The following is a 25,497-nucleotide window of genomic DNA, read 5'->3' as shown; positions in this document are numbered from 1 at the left end:
GAATCATTGGAAACAATTCTCATGAATACTCATGAATAGATACTGATGAAGATAAATAAAGGGGCAAATTTTCAATCACTTGTAAAATAATTGTAATTAGTAAATGTATAATAAAAGGAATAGATATCAACATTAGCAAACTAAAGTGGTAATATTGTGGTCATTATTTATACATGGATACTGAAATCAGTAGGTTAATATATAAGAAGAAACCGAATGTTTTCAGAATATCTTCCTGAGATCTTTGATAATTACAAAAACATAGTAGTTTTACAGTAAAGAAACCTGGCAGATACTTTGATCAAGAATCACAGCTAATATTACAATTACTAAGACAAGATTGATACCTCTGTAACTTTCATGCCCATTTTATCTGATCATGAGAAAGCCTCAGACAGACACCGACATTTGAGAGGCACTGTATAAAATCACCAACTAATATTTTTCCATACACTAAAGGGCCTACCAAACAAGGACATTGATACACTGTGGAGGGGACTAAGGAGACATGGAAAAAAATGCACTACATAATTCCAGACAGAACTATGAATAAGGGAAAAAAATATTAGTGGAATGACTGGCGAAATCCAATACTACAGTTTGTATTTTATTTAATAAAAGTAGAGCATTTAATTTATCTTGAAATAATAATAACATTATGGTCATACACAACAATTTAGAAGCAGAATCTGGGTGAGAGGCTTAAGGGAAAATTTGTACTGTTGACAACAGTCCTGTGAGACTTAAGTTATTTAAAAATATGCATTTAATTGAATTAGTGAGAACATTGCCAGTGTAACTGAGAGGAGGATAGTACAAACCAAAATAAAATAATTTACTATTGATTAGTTTCCTGATGTTTTCTCCTAATTTAAAAAAAATGTTGTAAAAGGAAAATGCATCCACATATAAAATTTGATTAGCTACAATTTATCTCAAGGCCAAGGAGATTTCATCTGGTGAAGATGATGTGAGGAAGAAAAAAAATCTATAAAATCAGAATCGGCGGCTCTAGAAAAAAATAAGGAAAATAATTCATATTATATATTATTGCTTAAATCACATACTATTATCCAATATTCCTAGGGGACTGCATATGATTTTATTCCATTTTAATTTGTCAATGGGATCTAGATATATTCATTATCTACTAATTTATAAGAATTTATAACTCCTTATCAAACTTTTAGTGGGTTTTAGTTGCAGTGGTGTTTCCAGAAACAAAATGGGATATTTAATACAAAATGTCAACTGTTAAAATCCTCTTTAATTTTGCCGACAAATATATTCAGTGGGAAATATGATCACTTGTAGACATTTAAATAAAATGCTTCTGAATGTTCAAATATATTTAAAACTGAACTCCTCTAAGTCTTCATTCTAATTTCTATTTTAATTCTTTCTTGAACACCATGATAAAAATTAGTATAATATTTTTAGAAATCTGTCAATTCAAGATTAAATTATTCTCATCTTTGCCACAATTATGGCAAATCTCACTGAAATCTCATGGAAATATTCAGGAATATATGCACAGTGAGAAGCCATCATTGAAACCACATGGTATTTTACTTTACTTTTCATTATTCATCATTTGCAAGCTGATGAGACATGCTGAGAACTTCAAGGCTTCTTTCATTGTAGATTTGAGATAATTTTGCAGACTTTCACCTGATGTATTTTGCACCTTGACTTCCTTTCATGTGTGCTCCATTGTACATTAATCAATATGTGCATCCCCTAAGTAAAGGACAGTGGATCTAGGATATTTCTGGAACTTGAAATATTATATAATTCTGGAACAAAATTAAAGGTCAATTTGCTACCTAAAAGAAGTTATTTTTATCAAGTCTTATCATTTTTTTATTTAAATGGACAAAAGAAACTTTTGTATGATAGTAATTAAGTAATTATAATATCATATAATATCTTACACAGATTCTCACGCAGTAGATCTTGTGTAGGAAAGAAAGAAAAAAAGAAAAGGTTCACAGTCACTCATTTCTACTACTTACTTTTTCTTCTCTGTATCTCACAAAATTTTTTTGGGGGGAGGGCAGGGGATTTATTTTTAAACATGTCATTTACATACTAAAATCCTCTCTTGGGTTTGATAATGAGTTATGTGTGTTTACATTTAGCATACACCAATTTAAATGTAAAGCTGTATTAGTTTCTTTTTCCTATGACTGCTGAGTTCACTAAATATGTGAATGTGCCATTTTTGAAACCGACATCTCATTAGCTACGCAGAGTATGCTTTTAATAATTTACCTGGTGGCATAAAGCCATGTTATATATCAATGTGATACAGCAAATATGATGATACAAGGGGGTTCTTTTCTCTTGGTGCAGATATTCCATTACTGGAAGTAAAGAGTTCACTATCAGTGACAGTGGCACAATCATTGTCACTAGCACACTTGACCGGGAGATCAATGCATGGTACAACCTAAGTGTCACAGCCACAGAAAGATGTAAGTACTAATTTGGAAACCATATATTTCATCATGGTGGTTTTAATGACATTGCATTATCCCTACACCTGAGGACAGAGCTATTTTTAAATGTTCTTGAAATTTGTAGTTAAATGATGTTAGATGTTAGGTTACATATATATATTATTTGATCATAAATTAATTATATATTCATTTCTATTAAAGCTTTCTTAAAATGTTACCACTAAGTATTTTCTAAACTGTTTTACTTATTATATAACAATAAATAATGTTTAATGCAAAGATAATTTGGAGGAAAACACAACATATAAAACTTGAAATTTTATGCCCTGACAATCATATGCATTGAAGTATTTTCATTTCAATAATTAAAAACTAAAAACATATTTTTACAAGTTTTTGAACACATATTCTGTGTGAGTTTATTTTTATATTATCATTTTAATTAAAAAAGGAAAATCTTATGTAATTTCTAAAAACATTCATCTGAAAAGACAGTTTCAGGTAGCAAACTGTAGCACTCAATTCATGGTGTTGGTTCCCCAGATTGTCAGTTTTATATGCTGCTTTATGAAAATAATAGTAAAACTATAAGATCTGAACTAAAGTTTTAGGTTTATAATGATTTATATTTGTTTAGTTCAAACATAACTAGTTTAGTCTATCAGTTCACAAGTAACTCTTCTAGAAAGAAAATACGGAATGCCTCTGTTTTTTCCTGTGTTTAGGATAAAATGTGAGTGTTAATTCTTTTAGAATTTAGACATTTAACATAAATCATAGTTCAATATTACTATAGTACAGAATATGGAGGATACAAATCATATTCATCAGCTGTCTGCATATCCCAAAAAGAGTGGTCCATTTTTTAACTAAACTTACATTTGCAGTTGAACTGATGGTCAGATCTTACTAATCATTAATGATCAGTTGTCTGCTTGTTTGTTTCAGCGATAAGCAGATGATTTCATTGTTAAGGTATAAAAGTGGGTAAAATAATACCAATTTACCATTTGAATAGTGTCCATAACATTATGAGTGAATCGGTTATTCAATCATCTGACATAAAGCATAAAGGAATAAATACAACACAATAGGAAAGACTGTCAAAATCATCGCCATTATTTGACACATGAATTTAGTGTAATACTGTAGTACAGCACAGGAGAGAAGCTGTGAATTTGAGATGTTTTAGAAGGCATCCTTTCTTATAATTTTAAAAATCCTATTCACTTTTTTGTATTTCTTTGAGGCTTTAAACCTTAGTCTACCGTATTCCTCATGTTATTGAACAGCTGCAGGTGATATGGCAGAGTGGAAAGTGCCCTCATATGTTTTTTGCAATATGTTGAATAACTCTGCAGAAATATTGCAGCAGGACTTGGGTCAGGATTTGAATTTTCTGTCTAACTAAACAACAAAGGACGAGGAGCAAATGTTACAATGGAACAAATGCCTGCTGCTGCAGAAGAAATGCCAAGGCTTTTCCTGTCAGGAGGCACAAAGGTGTTTATTCTGAGAGCAAGAAACTTTTATTCAATGCGTATTTATTTCTGAGAACAAATTATTCATAATGTCACTCTATACAAAGCTATTGTAAAAAAAAGAATCCAAATCAGTTCGAGGGAAGACCAGACTCTTCAAAAAAAAAATATGTTTCTCTCTAAAATTGCTCTCAGCTATTAGATGATCAAAATTTATTGAATGTATAGAAATGTTTTCTATTTAAGCTTATTTTGTATGTTAATATGATGCTTATAAGAATATATAATTTCTTTTCTTAACTTAGATGTACCATAATGTGAATTACTAGAAGGTAAACTCTTTAAAATTTATAGTTTGTACTTTTGGATATAAAATGCTCTAATCTTGTATGAATAAAAAGAATCAAAAAAAAAAAAATAAATGAACGCAACAAAAATTGCCAGATAATTTAATTATATACTATCAAACTAGCTATATAATTACTTTTTATCAGAAGAATGCCTTTCTATGATAGAAGATCCCTATTGGAAAATTATCTGATCATTTTTTGGTTCATCATTGTAAAACAAAACAAAAACAATAATACATATCTTTGAGTTTTAAGATACCTGCTATCCACAAAAGTTGTTACTTCAACACTTGTATGTTTACATATATACTATGAATAAAGTGCATAATCTGATAAACGCTATAATTATGTCATCATATATTCTGTTCAAGGGTGATATTCAAATATTTAAAGACCAGCACAGTACAATGCAGGTACTCAGACAAGACTTCAGCTCCTAAGCTGCATTGGTTCCCCAACTGACCCACGGCCCCTACAGCATTAAGAAATAGCTCCATATGCTCTGCATAATTCACATGTTTGCATATGTGTGTGGTAATGTACATTATTCAGTTAATAGAACATAAAATTTATAGTTTAAAAGATGACATATTCCAATGGCTTACACTAGAAACTATAGATATTACAATGCTGTGTATGTTGAAGAAAATAACCAAACAGCAATGATAGCAGAAACTGGGAATCATTTGAGGCACATCAGGGAAAATGTCTTCATCTTGTCACTTCTGAATCACATTTTCACATATTAATTTATAAAATATATAGTTTGTGGCTAAAAAGATTGAATTCTGTGAAACTGCATATTATAAACATTTTATTGAGTATATTACAGATTAACATCTCAACAATTTGTTAAAATATTTTATGTAACATCATTTTAAAATTCACAGTAAAATTTGAGGTCAATATTATTTGACTTTCACACACACACACACACACACACACACACACACAAAACTGCAGCCTCTGTAATTTGCTTTCCCACTCTCAGTGATAAATGGATAGATCAATCACAATTATATCAGATTCCAAAGCCTGTTGTCTTAATCCTATGCTACATTGTCCCATATTAATAGAGCAAATGAAAGAAAGTATGTGTTTCACTCAGTGTTTTCTAAATTAAATATAAACACTATACTCCTCACCAGTCACATTTTTCCATTTTTAAATTTGCAAGAAATTATATTTAAATGCTTTTATTTGTATGAATGACTCAAATGTACGGTCTCAATTAGCCCCCTTGTGTGGCTTTCTTAGAACCAAACTTGAACAATTTATGAGAACATTTAGCCAAATTCCCGTCACTACTCCCTGAGGTGTCTCATTTCTCTCCAATACTGTTGTTGTTTCTCCTATGTTCTCAAGTGAGTGAAACATGTATCTAGTAAAACTAAACTGATTCAAGGGATTTCAAAAAAAGCAATTAAATACCAAATATGTTCTAAAGACTCTGGGCTTGTCTTGCCAAAATATGCTAGAAATTCTCTTAAAAAACAATTTTCTTGGCTGGGGATGTGGCTCAGTGGTTAAGATCCCCTGGATTCAATCGTGATACCAGGAGGAAAAAAAGAAAAGAAAAAAAAGTTTTTCTTGAAACAATAAAACCAAAATACATTTATTTTTCAGTTATATTTGTATATTTGAAAATAAGGAAAATAAATGCAGATGACATAAGAACAAAGGAAAAAAATTGGAAATGTTGAATTCTCCTGAGAAAAAAACAGTAAGGCTTCAGACTGATTTTAAGGAAAAAAATTAAAACATGAGATTTAATAAAAGTAGATATATAATTTATATACAAAATCATCAATGTTGAAATTGATCATCTGAAATAGAAGTATCAATATTTCAAAATATTAAATTTATTTTTAAAATAAAATATAATTTTAAAATTATTGTACATTGTGGAACATTCTATTTAAACAAAACGATTTTTGTTTTTAAAAGGTGCACCTAAATTTTAGTGATTAAGAGAATTGATTGGTATATATTTTTGGGAACCAGGGATTGAACCCAGAGGCGCTTAACCACTGAGGTTCATCCCCAGCACTTTTTATATTTTATTTAGAGATAAGGTCTTGCTCAGTTGCTTAGAGCATAGATAAGTTGCTCAGGCTGGCTTTGAACTTGCAATCCTCCTGCCTCAGCCTCCTGGGATTACAATCATATGCCACTGTGCCCAGCTTGCCTTGTATATTCTTAAACAAGTATTTCCACATCAACTGAAACCTCAGACAATGTTGAATAGTAAATGGTTTCTCAATCTTCTGTCAGTGAAGTCAGGGAAATTAACAATAACTACATTCATCAGAATTAAGTGTGTTTATATAAATACTAACAGCAATCACAGGAATGAAGCAAGCTGTCCTTATACCTACTGTTTTCCCACCACATCCAGTGAAAGACACTTAGTAAACATTGCTTGAGGAGAATGTGTGAAACAGAAATTTTCCTTGGCTATATTGTTGAAAATTACATGAATCATTTGCAGATCCTGTCCTCATATAGAGATCTGGTTCTTTGGTTTTTCAAGTGAAAAAAAGATATATACTATATAGTCTTGAAGGCAATTTTTCATGATTATAAGACATTATTAAACTTATTTTTTCATTGTATATTTTTCAACTTGTAGACAATGTTCAACAGATTTCTTCAGTCCCTGTGTATGTACAAGTTCTAAATGTCAATGATCATGCTCCTGAGTTCTCTGAATACTATGAGACTTATGTGTGTGAAGATGCAGATTCTGGTCAGGTAAGAAAGCTTCCTAAATTACCTAAGTCTGAGTAACACATCACTGTTTTATATATTATACATAATGACTATATCACGTATAATACTAATATTCATGTGATATTATATATATTATACTATAGTGATTCTATATTTCACATGTTAGACATGATTAATATTTTATATGCTGTACATAGATTTTGTTACATACTTATCCCACTTTGAAATGCTCTCATAGACACTTTAATTATCTTAATTACATGTTTCTGTTTTGTGCTCAACATAATAGTATATGTTTCTTTTTATTTAAAAAATTTCTAAAAACAAAGATTTTTTTATTTTTATTTTTTTATTTTTTATTATTTTATTTTTAGAAATATTTAATTTCTAAAGACACTCTGTAGGGCACTCTGTATGATACATACCATTGCTTATTTTTCAAATGGCCCCTAATTTCCAAAAATTTTATAGTCTTATTTTCAGAAATACATAAATCAATATATTCTAAATGACATTAAATTTCGCAATGAAGCTAGTTGGAGACCATTTGTATTTGTATTTTACAAAAGCAGGAATTACATTTTTTACCTATCAGGTGTAGTAACCAACCTTATGTTTTACTTTTAATTTTCTAATACAGTAGCAGATAGGAATATCTTAAGATATAGGCACATCATAATTGTTATTCATTTTTCAACCATAAGATACTGGAAATTGTTAATGGTTTTTAAACTGTCAAGTGAACTATGTTCAATAATGTTTATGCTTGAACCATTTTATCCTGAAAATCTGAAATCTTGTAATTTTAAGCATATATTTTTTTAAAAATACATGATTATAAATATGCAAATAACCTTTTAAATTTATTCAATTTTTATGGGTTAAAACCCATAGTTTTTGAGAAAGTGGAAGATACCAAAGTTCTGAGTTTCTCCCTTGTGCTACACTGCCCAGAAATATAAAATTTAACAAATTTAGACATCAGGGACATATGTGTAGACTGGTAGAGATCATTAAAATAAAATAAGAAAAGAATGCAAACGTACTAGAACTCACAATTCCCAAGGAAAATAGGCTTACACAATTTTTAAAAAATTTATATTATAAGTGGATTATTCCACTTGTAATTTATATGCTGTACATAAATTTTGATGTTTTCAAACATTTTAAACATGTCTGATTTCTTGAACAGAAAGACAAATATATTAATGAACTTCGAAAAATCACTTTAACTAGTTTATATTTAATTAATGATTCTTTAAATATAGTAAATCGTTTTCCTCAAAATTTAAATAATTTGAAAATAATCAACATATCTTGCAATTTTCTAATCAATACATATTAAATTTATGCACTGAACATAAATCATATTTTAAAATGATTGTAAGTACAATTAAATTTTAAAGTTACATATTTCAACTTTTTAGTTAAAATTTTTAATTGAAAAAAATTATTTTTAATTGGTACCTAAAAGATTAAAAATGTGCTTATTTTTTATGATTCTCTAATATATTTTATTTGTTTTTAATATGTGTATCAATATTTTCCCAACAATATTAAGAATAAAAGAGTATCTATTAACTATTTTGAAATACTAGAGCATGTTTTAAAGGCAAATTTTTGTAGTTTACATGCTGGTAGTTTGGAGGTCTGTGTCTTTTTTTTATTAATTAATTTATTTATTTTAGTTAGGTATATATGACAGTGGAATGCATTTTGATACATTGTAACAAAAATGTGCTTATTAATTAATATCACATTATGCTTCAATTAGGTTAAACACATATGTCTTCAAACATTTATTATTTCTTCATGGTGAAAATGCCAAGATTTTTTTCTAGTTTTTTGAAATATGCATTATGTTAGGATTTTAAAATATATAACTCATATAGCAATAATTTCATAATAGCTGTGAATGTATTTAAATTATCACCTTTATAAGAAAACCTATTTCTAAAGAATTTAAAAAGTGTTTTAATATACTTCATTTTCTATATACTATGATGCCCCAGGTGCTAAGTACATTTACCAAGTAAATCTGCATTTTCAGTGCTTTCAGCTGTGCCAAGATCACTGAGCAGAAGACTTGGGAAGACAGCACAACTTACACATTGGAGGCAAGAGGTCTAGGCCAGAATATTAGATTTGGCTGATAAATATTTGTTGACTAAAGGCAGGTGATTCTAACGACCACACTATATTTTTTATTATAACTCCTCAATTGTTGTTTACAATAACAATTATAAATAGCTATGTTAATAGTAACCCTTTTCTACTTTTGCACCATATGAAAATGAGAAATATACATTTGATAGATTGGGTTTCCTTTGCTATTGCATTGGAGTTTATGTATAGCTCTACCACCTGAGTGGATGACACATTTTTTTTTCCAAGTTTCTGGTTCATAAGCTACAACTCAGAAGTCAGTGAATTTATAAAAATAGGAGTAATCACATTTTTTTGAAAATGAGGGTACCACTTAGTGACAGTGACACCATGCTCATAGGTGGCTTTGGGCCATAGACTGAAGTGAATATCACACTTACGTTTAGCAAAACAGAATGGCTCAAACCAAGATATTTTGTAATGAAATCCTTCCTGTTTAATGACTTATAGGATGATCACCAAATTGTATCTTATCCATATAATTATACTGTTAACTCATAGATTTTTAATTTGAGAAAAGTTAAATGGAATAACTTGCCTGAAGTCTCATAATCTGCATCTTTGCTTTCATGATGAAATAATTGTTTTAATGATAAAATATCTTGACGAAGTTCAAAATATAAATCACTGTTTCCATAATGTGTCTTAACTTTTTAAAAATTTGCAATGTACCCATAGAGTAATTGAAAATAGAATTAACATTTTTTATATTTAAAATGAGTTAATTATTCTTTCTTTATTCATTGGAACACCTGTAAGAATGAAAAGAAAAAAGAAAAAAAACTTGGAATATCAACTTCTACATCTTGGTAGAACTTTTCAAAAGGAAATTCAAATACTAATGTTTGGTACAACATACTATAAATGCGTAGCCAGAATTAAACCCTACTAAGAAAGGAAGAAATGTCTTTTGGATTTAAGGACACAGAGTTCTCCTGCACTCTGCTAAAATTTAAATGTAAAGTTACACAGGAATATCTATAAAATAGCATGTTTTTTTCTAGTTTACAGATGATTATACCATGCCTCAAAAAGTTTAAATAATTTTCCAACATCACATAATTTATAATGGATTAAGTCAAGCCTGTCCTATGTACTTGTCTCTAAGAGGGGAGCTAATTGTAACTATTTATGCCATAGTAATATGAATAGCTACCCTTAAATTATTTTCATAATAGAAAACAAACATGGAAATAAGGGTTTTCTCTATTGATTTGTAGAAAGAATTATATTCATCATATTAAGGTCAAGAGTCAGTTTGATTCTCACCTCCTGCCTGGGATAATCATAGTTCAAACTCAAAATGTCACATGGATCAGCCTTATTTTACAATCAATTTACTTTAAGGAGGAAGGACAGACATCATCAAATAATCATGAGGGGAACTTTCAGATGTCACTCTCAAATTATCTCAGTTTTATAAGCATCTGAAAGAATGTTACTCCACTCAAAACCAAAGGGAAACTTAAATATGTCTCCCCCCTGCTGTACTACAGGTGATGGACTGAAATCCATGTGCAGCTGATTTAAGTGCTACCACTGTACATGACAACAAGGAATGTATTTTGTGTTCATTGAAAAGCCTTATTTTCATAATCTAGGCATTAGTGCTATGTTGTCGACAAGATTGTCCTTGTTCCTTTCATGTGTTTCTTCAGAGGTTAATAGTAGATTCAGACTAAATTGAGTTCAGATTTCTGGTTTGAAATTTTCTGGCTAGGTTTTCCTCAAGTAAAATCAAAACCAAACACCAAATAACAAAATAGCCTTTGAAAGAGCCACTAAAATCTTTCAAACATGCTATTAATCTCTTTCTCCTTCCTACATTTAGATAGTAATATATGAACAATCTATTGTTCATGAAATGTTTTGACAGAAATTAACATTATTTACTTTTGTAAAGTCTAGAAATTGTATTCTATTACACAGTGATGAACTATCCAACATTGTTTCAGTTAGAGTGGGACAACATAGGTGATGCTAGACCCATGGCACCTAGGTGTGTGGTCTGCTGTTCCACCTCGTACTCCATCATAATGCCCCAGGGGTTAAAGCCCTGACAACCCATTTCTCACAACAAGTCCCTGTTATTAAGAGATATATGGCTGTATATCCTATTACATCAGAATTTTTGTTGTTAATAGCATGGGGAGTGAGCATTTCAATAAATTGATTTTGTATCCTGATACCATCAAAGTATATAAAACTTGTGTAAAATGTAATTTGTATAAAAAGATGATCTTTCTTAATTTAGGAATATTATCCCAAGTAAGAAGTGTTTTTGAATGCTATTCACATAATAAAGCACCTTAAATCCAATAAAAAGTAGAATAGTCTTTCAAATTGGCTTCTAAATTAATAGAGCAACCAGATTAATGAGTCTGGAAGTAACACAATTTGAGCCAATTAGATTCTACAACAATCAATAAATCATCCTAGAAAATCAATTTTCCCTGATTACCTTAAAGTTAACATCAAGATTATCAGATTTTTTTAAACTTGTATTCACAAATAATTAAGGGAAAATTCTTTGGATAGTGAAACTTGTTCTTTCAAGATCGTGATGAGACTGTGTCTCCAAGTTCTTAGCAGGAAGCCTGTTCCCTTCTGTGAAGACCAGAATGTGCTGCCGGGTGCGCTGGCATTGCATAGAAGCAGCGCTGTCTGCGTGGACTGCAGAGGGCAGCAGACCCAGGTTCATGACTTTGGCAAGATGTGTGAGGGTATCTGCTGTTTATGATGAAAATGAAAAGTTGAGAGTCCCTCTGTAGCATCATTGAGATTGGCTTCCGCTGTTTGAGTGGAAGGATGTGAGGTTAATTGTGTGCTGAGGCTACATCTGATGCCACCCTTGAGTAAGAGTTGAGTGAAGTGTTTAAGAGAGCCTATGGATTATTTTTGCAATTTCCTATGAATCTATACCTATTTCAAAATACACAGTTAAGAGAATCATTAGGTTGAAATGAAACAAAATAAAATATTCAAGTAATGCTGTAAAAAAACCAAAGGAGAGAGAATTAAAGCAATGACCATTAAGATTATTAGAGCGTATGATATAAAATCCTAAGGGATATCTTAGTCAAGAGAACTGTAAACATGAATATGTCCAAAATATAAGTTGCAAATATCATCATAGGATTTAAACTTTCCCAAAATAAAGGAAGGACCTCCAGCCTATTTTTTTTAATATACGTTTTTTAGTTGTAGTTGGACACAATACGTTTATTTTTTTGTTTATTTTTATGTGGTGCTGAGTATCAAACCCAGTGCATCATACGTGCTAGGAGAAAGCTCTACTGTTGAGCCACAACTCCAGCCCTCCAAACTATTTTAAGTAGCTTTATTTATGGAAAAAGAAAAAAAAATTATGAAATTAGACATTTGCACATATTAATTTCAACACAAATAGTATTACAAATATGGTTGTAACAATATGTAAATTATTATTAAGAACAAGGTCTGAAGAATTAAAAGGTAATATCTAAAAACATAATGTTTTTAGAAAGATAGCAAAACTTAATATTTTGAATTTATTAAAATTTTCCATTATGTAATTATATTATTAATTTCACTAATGATCATTTTATTAATAACACAAAAGTTGCATTCTAGAAAGCTCTTTGATAAAATTGAACCAAATTTCTGCATTTCCATGAAATAAGCCAAATTTCACACATAATAAATATGAGAATGAACTGTTGTAACTCGTGCTAAAATCAATGATCAAAATCACATACTAAAAAACTTTACTATGCTTATATTGTTTGCTTTCAACTCTTCCTTTTCTCAATACTCCTAGCAAAAATATTAACACTCATCAAGATGTGCATGAAAGATATATGGACATCATCCTTACTTCCTCTTATGTTCATTCTCCAGATGCAATAAATCACCAAGTTCCACTGATTCCATCTTCTCCCTGTCTTTCATATGTCAATTTCTGTTTTCTTCTCACATATCCTACACTACCCAGGACCTAACATCTCTTCTGAAGTGGATCCTTCTTAGATAGTTATGAAAAGGGATGATCCTGTAATATCAAACTTTACTTCTTTTAATCTCACACCATGTACATGGCAATGCGTGCTAATTATATTTTAGTTATATTTTAATTATATATTTTTAATTATATTTTTTAAGCAAGGCTGTACACATGAAGACAGGTTCCTGGACAATCATATTTCAGTGGTTGTTCAATGGCCAAAAGAATACATAGTCCCTTTGGAAATGGGGAAAAAAATATTGCTTTGGTGACATCATGTGAAGCACAGCATACCCAAGGGGAAACTGTGGGACTCACAAGCTCTGTCTCCATCTGGAGTAATGTTGAGTATTCTCAATTCATGTAAACACTTCATTAATTTCTGTATGTTTCTTATTATAAATAAGTTAAATCTTATGATTTTGATTGTTAGCATCGTTTTAGATCTCTTATCAGGAAGTATTCAATAACAATCAGTGGGTCCCTGGTATCATGACAACAGTTTTTTCATACCTGCTTTAAAAATGTGCTCAGAAAGAGTTTTTAAAAAACTAATTAATTTCCATGGGTCACAGGACCCCAAATAAAAATGAGTGATCATGCTTTTCCCTGATTCAGAACTTGTGATGTTCAGTATGAAGTCTAAACTCTGTAATATGCCATCTTAGAACATTTCATGATGCACACAAGACTCACTCTGCAGCAGGTTTTCTAATTTCAGTATATGTCCCAGGTCCTCTGATCTTATTTATTTTGAGCATTATGGACTTTAGGTGTTTTATGTATTTCAAGTACTTCCTCAACACTTTGCAGGTTTGTAGTTCTGTTTCTCTCTCTCCTCCACTAAAATGTGAACCATAGTGACAGGCAGTACGTGCCCAGGGTCTGGAAGCACTTGGCATGTTCTTGCCAGTGGAATAGGCATCAACTGATTATATCAAGACATTAATCAGATATTTTTGTACTTTAGTAGTTTTCATTCATATGTTAATTTTGTATAAAATTTAGAAAGTTTGAAATTATCCTAAAGGGAATTGAAATTATACATTAAGATAAAATTTTAAGAATATATAATATATAATTTTTAACCAAACATAGATTTATTTCTATAAGAAAATTGCCATTAAAAGTATGTAATCCAGTTTTGTGAGATTCATTTTTGGAAATTGGGTATTTCTCTGTCTCTGTCTAGGACCAGAATATAATACTACCATGAACTTCTCAAAAATGTTTTCCCAGTAAACTGCTAACCAGGCAAAACTAGAGCAAAAACACTACTGTTCATATTTTCTTGTTGGCTCAACTATTATTACTGTATTAATTTTTACTTTGAGTTTTTGAACAGATATTTTTTAATTCTTTTGAGTTCTATAGATTATTTTTGTCAGAGTGGGTCTATTTTATAATCATTTTCCCAATAAATTAGTACAGAAGGTGATGGTCTAATTCAAATTTATGAATAGAGTTTTTCTGACAATGGGAAAGAATTTGCATCTTTAGCCTACTGCAAGGTACAAATCGCTAGAATATATACATAATCAAAAAGGCAGATGAAATAAAAAAAAAACTATGTCATTTATTTATTGCATTTCCTACTTTTTCTTTGACATCTTTGTACTGAGGAACATTGCTTACTAAGTGCATTTTATAAAATTAATTTATGCAAATTATTACTCATTTTCTGTGTATTGATTCAATTTATATTTTATAATCTTTAGCAATTTACTCCTAGACTTATTTTAGAAGTAGGTTTTATTGGTAGCCTATCTGCAAGAAAAGGAAACAGACTCAAATATATTGTTGGAGACAATAGCAGCTTCTTAGTGTAGTTGTCAAAAAATGTGTGCTTTTCGAAAGAGGATAATGAAGCTAGGAGTGACATTTTAGTAAGTGGTCCTATGTATGCCTCTTCTCTGGAAAAATACACAGTGCAGTGACTATCTTTCTTCCCGTGATTATCTTCAGAGTCAAACACTATTTTTACTCCATCAAATAATTAAGCGGCAACTTATGAAACTGCCAATATTAGACCATCTTTGACCCACAAACGTTAATCTCATTTACTTCTATCTATTGTATCTCTGCCCTCTTGGTTTTCACAGGCTAGCATTTGGTCTGGGTATCACTTTCCCCATTAATTCATGTTTTACTCAAGAGTTAGTTCACTTGCTCTACTTCTGGCCTAAAAATACTTCCCTGTCTTTCACAGGAAACCTCAGATTATTTTCTTGCTTTTTAACCATTATTTTTGGTCTATATCTACTCTGTATATTATAAATGTTATATTATACATTTCTCTGTATGTCTCTGTCTTTAACATAAGAAATGTCCTGGTTGGCCTTCTCTGTTCCATTTCTTTTTTCAGTAACTTTATATCCTACCTGCAGGACAGCAGCAAACCCAGGGAAAGAGCCGTGTGCCTGAGAATCCTCATGTAAATCTCTATCTCAAAACATCTGAGCATGAGATCGCATTGTCATTCTGAGCCAGCCCTTTCCTTACATAAAACTCAAGGTTAAATGGGGTCAATAACAGAATTTATTCAAAAGGGTTATGGCAAGATTAGGTGAAATAATATATAGAATAGCATTGAATCCATTGATGAATCCCTATTAAAAGACTCTCTAGGCTGGACCAATATATTTCCATCATAGAGTTCACCTTACTATAGATAGGAAATTGAATGTAGTATATGAGAAAGAAATGGAGCAAAATTCTACCCAGAGAGAAAGGAGAAAATTAAAAGTGTGAGATCTTGACATTTGTTGTAATTTGGAATTATTCGATTGCCTCTATTTCCAGTCTTTTTAATCATGGTGGCTTGTTGTATGTTGTTAACTTTTAAACTTGTCTTTGCTTCTCTCATAAATATAGAAGGGCAGAAATGGGTCCCAAGTTAGTCAACGTAAGTAAATCCTTTAGACCTCTGGGCAATGTAACAAACAGGTTTTTCTTAGAATTTTATTGAAAAATGAACACAAAGTCCTTTTCACTGTTATTTTGAAAGGAAAAATGAATATCCTCAGTGAAGAAATTTTAATGTTGTCCTTTGTTATCTCAGATCATAAAACAGTGAAGTAATGCAGATATGAACACATCAGTTCTGAATTAATTCTTTTATTTCAAAACATGAATGTGTCACTCAAGTAGTTCATTATTGTCAAAAAAAGATATGCTTGTCAAGATAGCATAGTGAGATTGTGATTAATTCTGAAAATTGAAGTAAATTGAGTATAGAAGCTAGTGTTTTAATTTTTCTATAATTAAAGTGCTTTTAACAAAGTGTCAGACAAAACCATCCTCAGTTGCATGATGGCAAATACAAATTTATGAAGCTATATTTCAAATAACAGATCTCTCTCTACATGCATGAAGAACATTGTGAAGCTAATGCAATTTGTTGATTTAAAACGCTTTTCTTACAATCTTTATGGGTCAAAGGAAATCATATACATTGCCCCTAAGCTTTAAATGCCTTATTCCCTCAAATCAATTAAAAAACTCATTACTTTAGCAAATACTTTAGTAAGACAATAACTCTACCCGTTTTGCACTCAGTATAAAAAGGAAATGTATAAATTCAGCAAGTCATAATGACTGGATTTCAGAAGAAGTAAGAATAAAGGAGGAAGTAAAGAAAGAAGGAAAGGGAAAATGTAGGAAAGGAGGGTAAGAGATGATGTCAAAATATAGCAACAATGTTTGAAGAACTTCCAACAAATTTAGCTTCTGGAATCCACATGATCCATTTATGAGAATGTATTATGTAAAAGTCATAACCCTCTTTAGAAATCACAACATACAAATTATTGTTGCCTAAGAAAATGTTTAATCTTCTCCATGATTTGACAATTACCATCTGTAGTGTCTTTAATTATTTGGCTAAAGTACTTAATAAAAGCTGAAAATAATAATAGCATTGATAATTGCCCTGAATCAATACAGCAATGATAAAAGTCTATCCCTGTCTTCTCGTAGGTGATTCAAACCATCAGTGCAGTAGACAGAGATGAATCCATAGAAGACCACCACTTTTATTTCACTCTCTCTGCAGAAGACACAAACAACTCAAGTTTCACAATCAGAGATAATCAAGGTAACACCATTCAGTCATAATGATTTTGACTCATTTTTCATAAATCGTTTTTTTTATTTTAATGGAACTTGAGGCATTGTTTTTCACACTGTTTTTAATATCATAATGTCAAGAAATAAAGCAAAAGAGTAATAATAAGAAAAGTAAAAAAAAAAAAAAAAAAAAAAAAAAACCTCAGTGTCAAGTTCTGAAAATACTGGTCACACTTCCTTCTCACTGCATTTTTTTCAAATTAGAGGTGGTTTTTTAAAGTCACAGAGGGCTGTAAGCCCTTTTCTGTCTGACCCGGCAAACTTCATTGCTGTCCTGGATTCTCAATTCCTTCGTTATTTTTTTCTTTTTACATTTATTTTTTTAGTTGTAATTGGACACAATACTTTTATTTCACTTATTTACTTTTAATGTGGTGCTGAGGGTCAAAACCAGGGCCTCGCATATGCTAGGCAAGTGCTCTACCACTGAGCCACAACCCTAGCTGTTCATTCGTATCTTAATCTTCAGTATTTGTCTGAAGAGAAAATACACTTAGTGTACTGTGAGGTGAGCTTTTTTGATTCATAAATATTTAAAGTCATCAATAAGGAGTTATAAATGTATGAAAGTCGTTTTTTTTTTTCTTTTCCCTCTAAACCAAATTATTTTATAAATCAAAGATAAAATATTCTGGAAGGATTTTGGGTAGAGAAAGAATTTTTCTTCCTTTTGTGTAGCAGTGGATTAATTATAGAAGGCCATTCTGTTCTTATTAAATTTGCTTTAGGAAGAGCTATTTGGCCATAATATAGATTTCTATTTAAACCTTTCTTTTTACCTCAAATATATAAGCCACTCAAATATCTATGACCAGATACCTGAGCCGTTCCTCCCCACCACTGGGTCCAGTCTCTGATTCAGAGGTGCCTTTGGTGGGAGAGGGCACAGACACATGTCTCTGTTTTATTTGTATCAAATTCTTAGTGAAAGTAGTTCAAATATATTTAGAAAAAAATCCCACAAGTATCAAATATAATATGTCTTATACATCTTTATAATGATTCAAAATATATTACTGAGGCAAAATAAATATAGCAAAACCTAAAGAACACAAGTTTGGTTTAATGTTTGTAGTCCCAAGTAAGGTAATAAAACACATTGAATTGAAAAGATGAGAACTGTTTCTCACCACTTAAATCTGCCTCGTACATAAATTTCATGGGTTTTATGGACTTCAAGAGCATTATCTTTTTAGCATTGAAAAGATGATTTGGAAAAAGTTTTAACTACATATGCATTTCAAGAAGATTTCATTTATTTGCACTTTACTATCATCATCTTATAAAGCAGACTGATGGATTCAGAACATACTTAGGTATGGCAAAAGTATTCTGAATAAAAAAAAAAAAAAAAAAAAAAAAACAGAGGAAATATAGATCTAAGACCCAAAGAATCACATTGACAAACATCATTCAGAATATCTTGGGACTTGGGGAAAAACAACTTTACATTTTGAGTATGTGTTGGCCATTTTCATTAATATTTTGAGTGTCTTCTCTAGATGAAAATTGAAGATTCTCTGAATTTCAAAAATAAAACGAGTGAAGTCAAAATGAGATATCCTACTATTATCTTTCCCTAAAAGTAAAATCAGTTCCTTTTTCTAATTAGAAAACCTACTATTTGATCACATGCTTTAATAGTTATATAATAGAAAATCTATGTATTTCTAGGATGTATGAAAATAATGGGCTCTAGATGTTAGAAAAAGCAGTATTAGTGCAATTGATCCAAATAAAACTGGTAGCATCTGCATAAAATTAATGCCAGTAACCCCTATAAATGCTCATATGTGATTATAGAAATGTTTGCTCTGCTCTGCTTTTATTTTCTATATTTCTCACAAACGTTTTGGAACTGATTTAAATAATTCATCTCATTTCACAATTAGGTAATGTTAAAGCATTAATTAATTTTCAGGGAACCTTCAAGTTGTCCTTTTTTTAATTTTTATTGTTGGTTGTTCAAAACATTACATAGTTCTTGATATATCATATTTCACACTTTGATTCAAGTGCTATATGTAAATCAATGGATGTGTAACTGATGTGATTCTGCAATCTGTATACGGGGTAAAAATGGGAGTTCATAACCCACTTGAATCAAGTTGTCTTTTAATCAAAAATTTTCTCTTTTATTTGAACTTATTTAATCATATCTCTATAGTAGTGGCTCTAATACACAAGATGGATTGATTTATTTTATGTTGTTGATAATTTTTGGTATCTTGTTTTAGATAACACAGCTACAATTTTGACTAATAGAAGTGGTTTTAGCCTTCAAGAAGAGCCCAACTTCTTCATAACCGTTTTAATTGCGGACAACGGGATCCCATCACTTACAAGTACAAACACACTTACCATACATGTCTGTGACTGTGACGACAGTGGGAATACACAGACCTGCAGTGATAAGAAACTCGTGCTTTTCTTGGGACTCAGGGTGGAAGTAATAATTGCTATTCTGATCTTCATTATGGTAATATGTGGTAAGTAGTGCTAAACTGAACATATCTCCACTTATTAAAGTAACATGATAAATATATAATTATATTACAGCAGTATGGTTTAATTGCTATTCTAAATGAATTATAATTTTAAAACCAAATAGAGTGAATGAAAAATAGAGTGGGTAAATCCACATTTCAAACTGAAGATCACTGACCCTTCAATTTTAAGAGTATGTGTACGTATGCCAGTTTATAAATGTTTTGACATATGCATTGCACAAATATAAGATATAAAAATACTTTAGAACAATTGGGCACTTCTGTTGTCCAGAACATAGTCCTCGTGTTCTGCATGTGTTACAAAATTTTATCTTCGTAGTAACCTTATGAAGTAACAGTGGTTATGGCCACCTTCCCTGTCCTCCCTGCTTCCCCAACCCTTTTAGAGGATTTTTGCATCTATGTTCATCAGTGATGTTGGTCTGTAGTTTTCTTCTCTTGCAGTATATTTGTCTGGTTTCAGTATCAAAAAGTGTTATTAGCCTCATAAAATGAATCTGGAAGTATTCCCTCTCCTAATTTTTTGAAGATTTTGAGATGTACTGGAATTACTTCTTCAGTTGTTCAGTAGAATTCAGCATTGAAACCATGAGGTCCTAGACTTTAATATAGATTTTGATTATTGATTCAATATGCTTACTACTTATTGTTCTGTCCTGATTTCCAGTTTCTCCTTGGCACAGTGTTGGTAGCTATATATTTTAGGAATTTATCTATTAATTCCAATTACTTGGTCTGTGATAGTTTACAGTATGTTTTATTATCCTTTATTTTCTGATATCAGTTATGATGCCTCATCTTTAATTTCTAATTTTACTAACCTGAGACTCCTCACTGTTTTCTTTTTGTATAAAATAGTACCCAATATATTTATCTTTGTGAAAATTCTAACATCCCTTGATATGTGTTTCAAATCCTATCTCTGATGTGCTGAAAAGATATGTAAATCCAAGGATGCAGAAAGGTTGGTTAGCTTAGATGTGCACACGCACACACACACACACACACACACACACAAGCATGCACGTGCATATGCACACACAGTTTTTCTTCTAATTAAAAAGTGTTCTGAAATTGTTCTGTTTCTACATTTTGCTAAAACTATTTTATGTAATAAATATTGATCAGCACAAACCAGTATTATGATTCAAATGCAAGATAGTTTGGAGTTTCTGAAATTAATGTGGTATCATGGGGCCCAGGCTCTGAAACAACTTTCTTAATTTGAAGATGACCTTTCTGTCTCCCAGCTGGGTCTTTCTGGGGATGTGATTTAAATGCTTTTAGGCTTTATTTTTCTCATTTTAAAGGGATATAACATATATATTAATTTAATAAGAATTAAATCAATCAATAAATATAATTTTTAGAAGAAACTGGCATATATTTTGTGGTCAATAAATACCAACTTAGAAAATAATCATGTCACAGAATTTCCCCTTAATGTGGAATATCAAACTGTCCTGTCTGAACTTACTTTAAGTGGACTCATTGGTCACTAAGTTTGCCAAGTGTATTCAGATTGGAAAAATGCTCCATTAATCTTCTTGGTTCCATTTTAATATTTGAGAACAGTAAAATTTGAATTCTAAATTGTTCACAGAAAACAGTTCAATGTATTTTCACAGTGTTTTCCACCTCTAAGTCATCAGCCAGAATGTTATCTTCTTCCTTATGTCATTTTGCAAGTCCAGTTTTAAAATATTTTCTGTCACGTTATCTTCAAAATCAAGGTTGTGTCTGGAGCTTGTAACAAGCTCAAGGATTGTGAAGTTTATTATGCTCTGTATGTGTTCATTCATATTCTGATACATTTTCTTCATCAGGGTTTGTATTTTTGATGTTGGCTCTAAGACAACAAAGAAAGCAGATCCTCTTTCCTGAGAAAGGGGACGTCTTCGGAGAGAATATCTTCTGCTATGATGATGAAGGAGGTGGAGAAGAAGACACAGAGGCCTTCGACATTGCCGAGCTCAGAAGCACCACGGTGATGCGGGAACGCAGGGCTCGGAAGACCACCTCCGCGGAGATCCGGAGCCTCTACAGGCAGTCTCTGCAGGTGGGCCCCGACAGCGCCCTCTTCAGGAAATTCATCCTGGAGAAGCTGGAGGAGGCGGACTCGGACCCCTGCGCCCCACCCTTTGACTCCCTTCAGACCTACGCCTTCGAGGGCTTGGGGTCCTTGGCCGGCTCCCTGAGCTCCTTAGGGTCAGCCGACACCGACCAGGATGAAAATTTTGATTACCTTAATGAGCTGGGACCTCGATTTAAAAGATTAGCATGCATGTTTGGTTCTGCAGTGCACTCCAACAATTAGGACTTGTTACCATAAAAAAATCCCCAAAGTGCTAATGTTCATTTGAGCAAAATGCGTTTTGTGGTCTGGCTTTCTGCAGCGTGGTGAGCCTGAGTTTGTAGTTTTCCGATGTCCTTGGAGTACATTGTCCTTAAAGAAAAATTTTGGAAGAGATGCACATAAATAGACCTCAGATGCTAGTACAAGCCAGTGCCACCTCATGACTGCAATGTTCCTCATAAGGTTCCATTATATCCAGGGCAAATTCTCAAAGTGTTTTATTGCCTAACCTGAGAAAGAGAATCAGGCCCTCCAATGTTGTTTCATTCATTTAATTATTTTATTCCCGCAAAGTAAGAATAAAGCATGGATGAGTGACGTTCCTGATGATATAGAGAGATAAAATTTATCATCTGGAGAATCTGATGGTTATATAGACATGTAAAAAAACTTATGTTACATTAATGAGCGGGACTGTGAAAGATTCTATGAATCATTTGGGTTTGATATTTTAAAATTCTTGCCAAGAAGGCTCTTTAAACCTCATTTAAAATTTGTACATATATTTGATATAAATGAATTACTCAGATTTATATATTATAAGTTTGTGCTGTTATGGATATTATAGTTTGACATTAAAGAGGTGCAGGAAAATATGCTTTGGAATTTTTCATAGATTATTTTCATATGCAACCGAATATATACTTTTATCATGCCAAAATACAATGGTGAAAAGCATGTCAACATTTACTTATCATTAAATTTGAACTTTAAAAAACTGGTATAAAGTGTGAAAAAATTAAATAAATTTTTATTTCTACTAAAAATGAGAAATAAGTGAAAGGATTCATTTTGATGCAAATTTGAACTTCTTTTTATTCTAAATATTATAATAAATCACACAGACTCATACCACTCATATTACAAAGTGTGATATGATTCTCAGCATTTCCTTTTCTATTAACAGCTTGCAATATAACTGACGTTCAGTGCCATTTTTTTCAAAATAGGAAATTAGGTGCAATAGTTACATTTATTGTGATATTGTAAAGGAAATAAATGCTAAGCCATTGGCATAAAACTTTAGGGTAATATTATACTATAAGACAATACAACACTTTAATTTCCATCAACTTGTAAATAATGGCCCTTATGATATCCAAATCAAGATGAACTTCAAAAATTATAGTTTGAAATTAAAGCACCAAATATGGTGCTCTTCAAAATGCTTCATATGACCTTTTTTTATTAATAGCATGTAAGACTGATCTGAACCAAATTGGCAATAGATTCTTAAATCAAAATCAAATATTTCAAGTAATTTTGAGTTTTGGTAGGGTAGTGGAATATTTATGCATTTTCCCTCTAGACTTTGAAACTTGAACATCCATATTATATAATTAAAGAATTTATTTTTATCATAAGGATCTGAGAATCATTAAGTTGGTGACACCAATATCGTTACTTTACAAAAGGATGAGAAAATCAGATAAGAAAAATAACAAATTAAGAAGATATTATAATTGAATGGGAAGATAGAAGATGCAGTAAATTCAAATGCATTAGCATCATTATGAACTAAGGAAAACATAAAAAACTCTGAACACAAATATTTTTAAAAGCTAAAACTTGTAAGTAGAATAGCAATGTATCAATTGATAGAAAGCTTGTACTTCTATCATATTTATATAGAAATCAGAAGTGTACTTAGGGCAATGATGGTGATTTGCTCCAAGAGGGCTTGCTCATCATGTTCACAAAGCAGGGTGATGTCATCTTGGCTGCAGAACTGGAAAGTGTGATAAACAACGGATGAATCAATCCATGGAAAACAGGTTGGAAAAACAGAAATGCAGAAATGAGGTCTGTGGGGATTACAGTTGGTTCTGCCCTGGATGAAAGGCTGGTGTGTTTGGAATAACAACTTATAAAAAGGATGCAATATCTACAAGAATAGATATGATATTTGTGTTCAGTAACACTGAGTAGATGTCTTAAAGCAGGTTCTGGATTAGTTGATGTTAGGATTGTCAACCACAGGATTCATTGAAAAGAGCATCTGCACCTGTCCAAATTGTCACTTTTAATCATATCAAATAAGGCTGTCCAATTCTAGTAGAGAAGTTACAAATTCCTAGAAATTACACTCATAGTATTTCAGTAACTTTTGTCTTTCATCTGGTCATTTGATATTGCACACATATAGCTGTTTCTTAAGCTTAAATCATGACCATTTTTTGTAAATTTGAATAAAGTCTGAATTAATGTAGATGCTTGTAGATAATTCCCATAGTACTGAAATAGCCTCCAGAAGGAAAATGCAGTTTTATAGGTAAGCTTTAAATTACTAATAGTTAAAGTAAGAAAACATTTAAAGTTTTTTGTAGGCATCAGAAAATATAGTTTATGCATTGCATGTACTTGAGCCTCCCAGAAGTAAGTTTGAATTTGGTCCCTTTTATTTCAATAATCATTTGAACTTTGTCAAACTGCCTGATCTTTCTGGACCTCAGTTTGCAAGCTAAAAAATAAAAAAAAAATAAAGTCTTGTCTGGCTATTTAACATGAGGGGGAATAAACAGAATAAACAATAAAATATGTAAAACAAACCCCAAAATCAGTGCTTGACAAAACATGCACACTCCATAAATAATAGGGAGTCATTATCATGGCTGATATGCTCTGCTAGAATGGGAACCCCTTTATTTCCTAGTATGTGGTGATGTAGTATGTGCCTTCACTGCACACCCAAAGTATAAATCAACTTTTGACCTGACCTATGTATCACATATTATCTTCTTTTATCTGCTTATGAGGTCTGTTCTCTTTTCTCTTCCCAACTCGTAATTTACTCTTTCAATCTCTTGTTCTGTGCTTGAAACAATCTTCTCCCAAACACTTGTATTTTTCATTCTCACACTACATTCAGTGATCAGATGTGACTTCCTCAGAAAGATTTATTGAACACTGTTCAACCTTGTGACACTTGCTTTAGCTTTTTAAAAATCAAATCACATATAATATAACATAGTATAGTATAATAAGTATAATATAATATATGATTAATTATCTCTCTCCTTATTAAAAAGTAAACTGTATGTGGAAAGGAATCAGTCTTGTTCCTTTCTTTTGTCTAAAAAGGTCTTTGGCACATAGTAAATAAGCAATACATATTTCTTGACTGAATATAGTAATGAATCCCAATCTATTTTATTTAGTCATGTATAGAAATTCTATTGATTTTCACTGCATATTAATGTGGAATAGTGATATAGAATTACTTAATACATGAGTATTTTTCAAGATAGTTATCGAGTACAGCAATTGTTTTTCAAAATCTGCCTAAGAATTTAGGAATTTGACATTTCAGCTCCTTTGAATTCATTAAT

The 25,497-nt window shown here is 31.3% G+C and overlaps 1 protein-coding gene across 5 annotated transcripts in view; it reads left to right on the top strand.

The window, feature by feature from the left end:
- Positions 1-25,135, top strand: part of Cdh19 (cadherin 19) — a 78,574-nt gene extending 53,439 nt beyond the window's left edge. For all 5 annotated transcript variants that reach the window (XM_046448562.2, XM_046448561.2, XM_058580667.1 and 2 more), the window contains 5 exons: positions 2,356-2,477; positions 6,926-7,047; positions 17,153-17,270; positions 19,540-19,791; positions 21,639-25,135. In XM_046448562.2, coding sequence (XP_046304518.1) covers positions 2,356-2,477; positions 6,926-7,047; positions 17,153-17,270; positions 19,540-19,791; positions 21,639-22,129 — 1,105 coding nt within the window. In that variant the 3' untranslated portion in view covers positions 22,130-25,135. The remainder of the gene's footprint in view (positions 1-2,355; positions 2,478-6,925; positions 7,048-17,152; positions 17,271-19,539; positions 19,792-21,638) is intronic.
- The last annotated feature ends 362 nt before the right edge of the window (positions 25,136-25,497 follow it).

The sequence above is a fragment of the Marmota monax genome, unplaced genomic scaffold, assembly GCF_021218885.2.
Source record: "Marmota monax isolate L192 unplaced genomic scaffold, Marmota_monax_Labrador192_F-V1.1 WCK01_AAM20220418_F8-fsc00060, whole genome shotgun sequence".
NCBI classification, from domain to species: domain Eukaryota; kingdom Metazoa; phylum Chordata; class Mammalia; order Rodentia; family Sciuridae; genus Marmota; species Marmota monax.
Note: the sequence above shows the minus strand (reverse complement) of the source record. Positions and strands in the feature narration are given on the sequence as shown.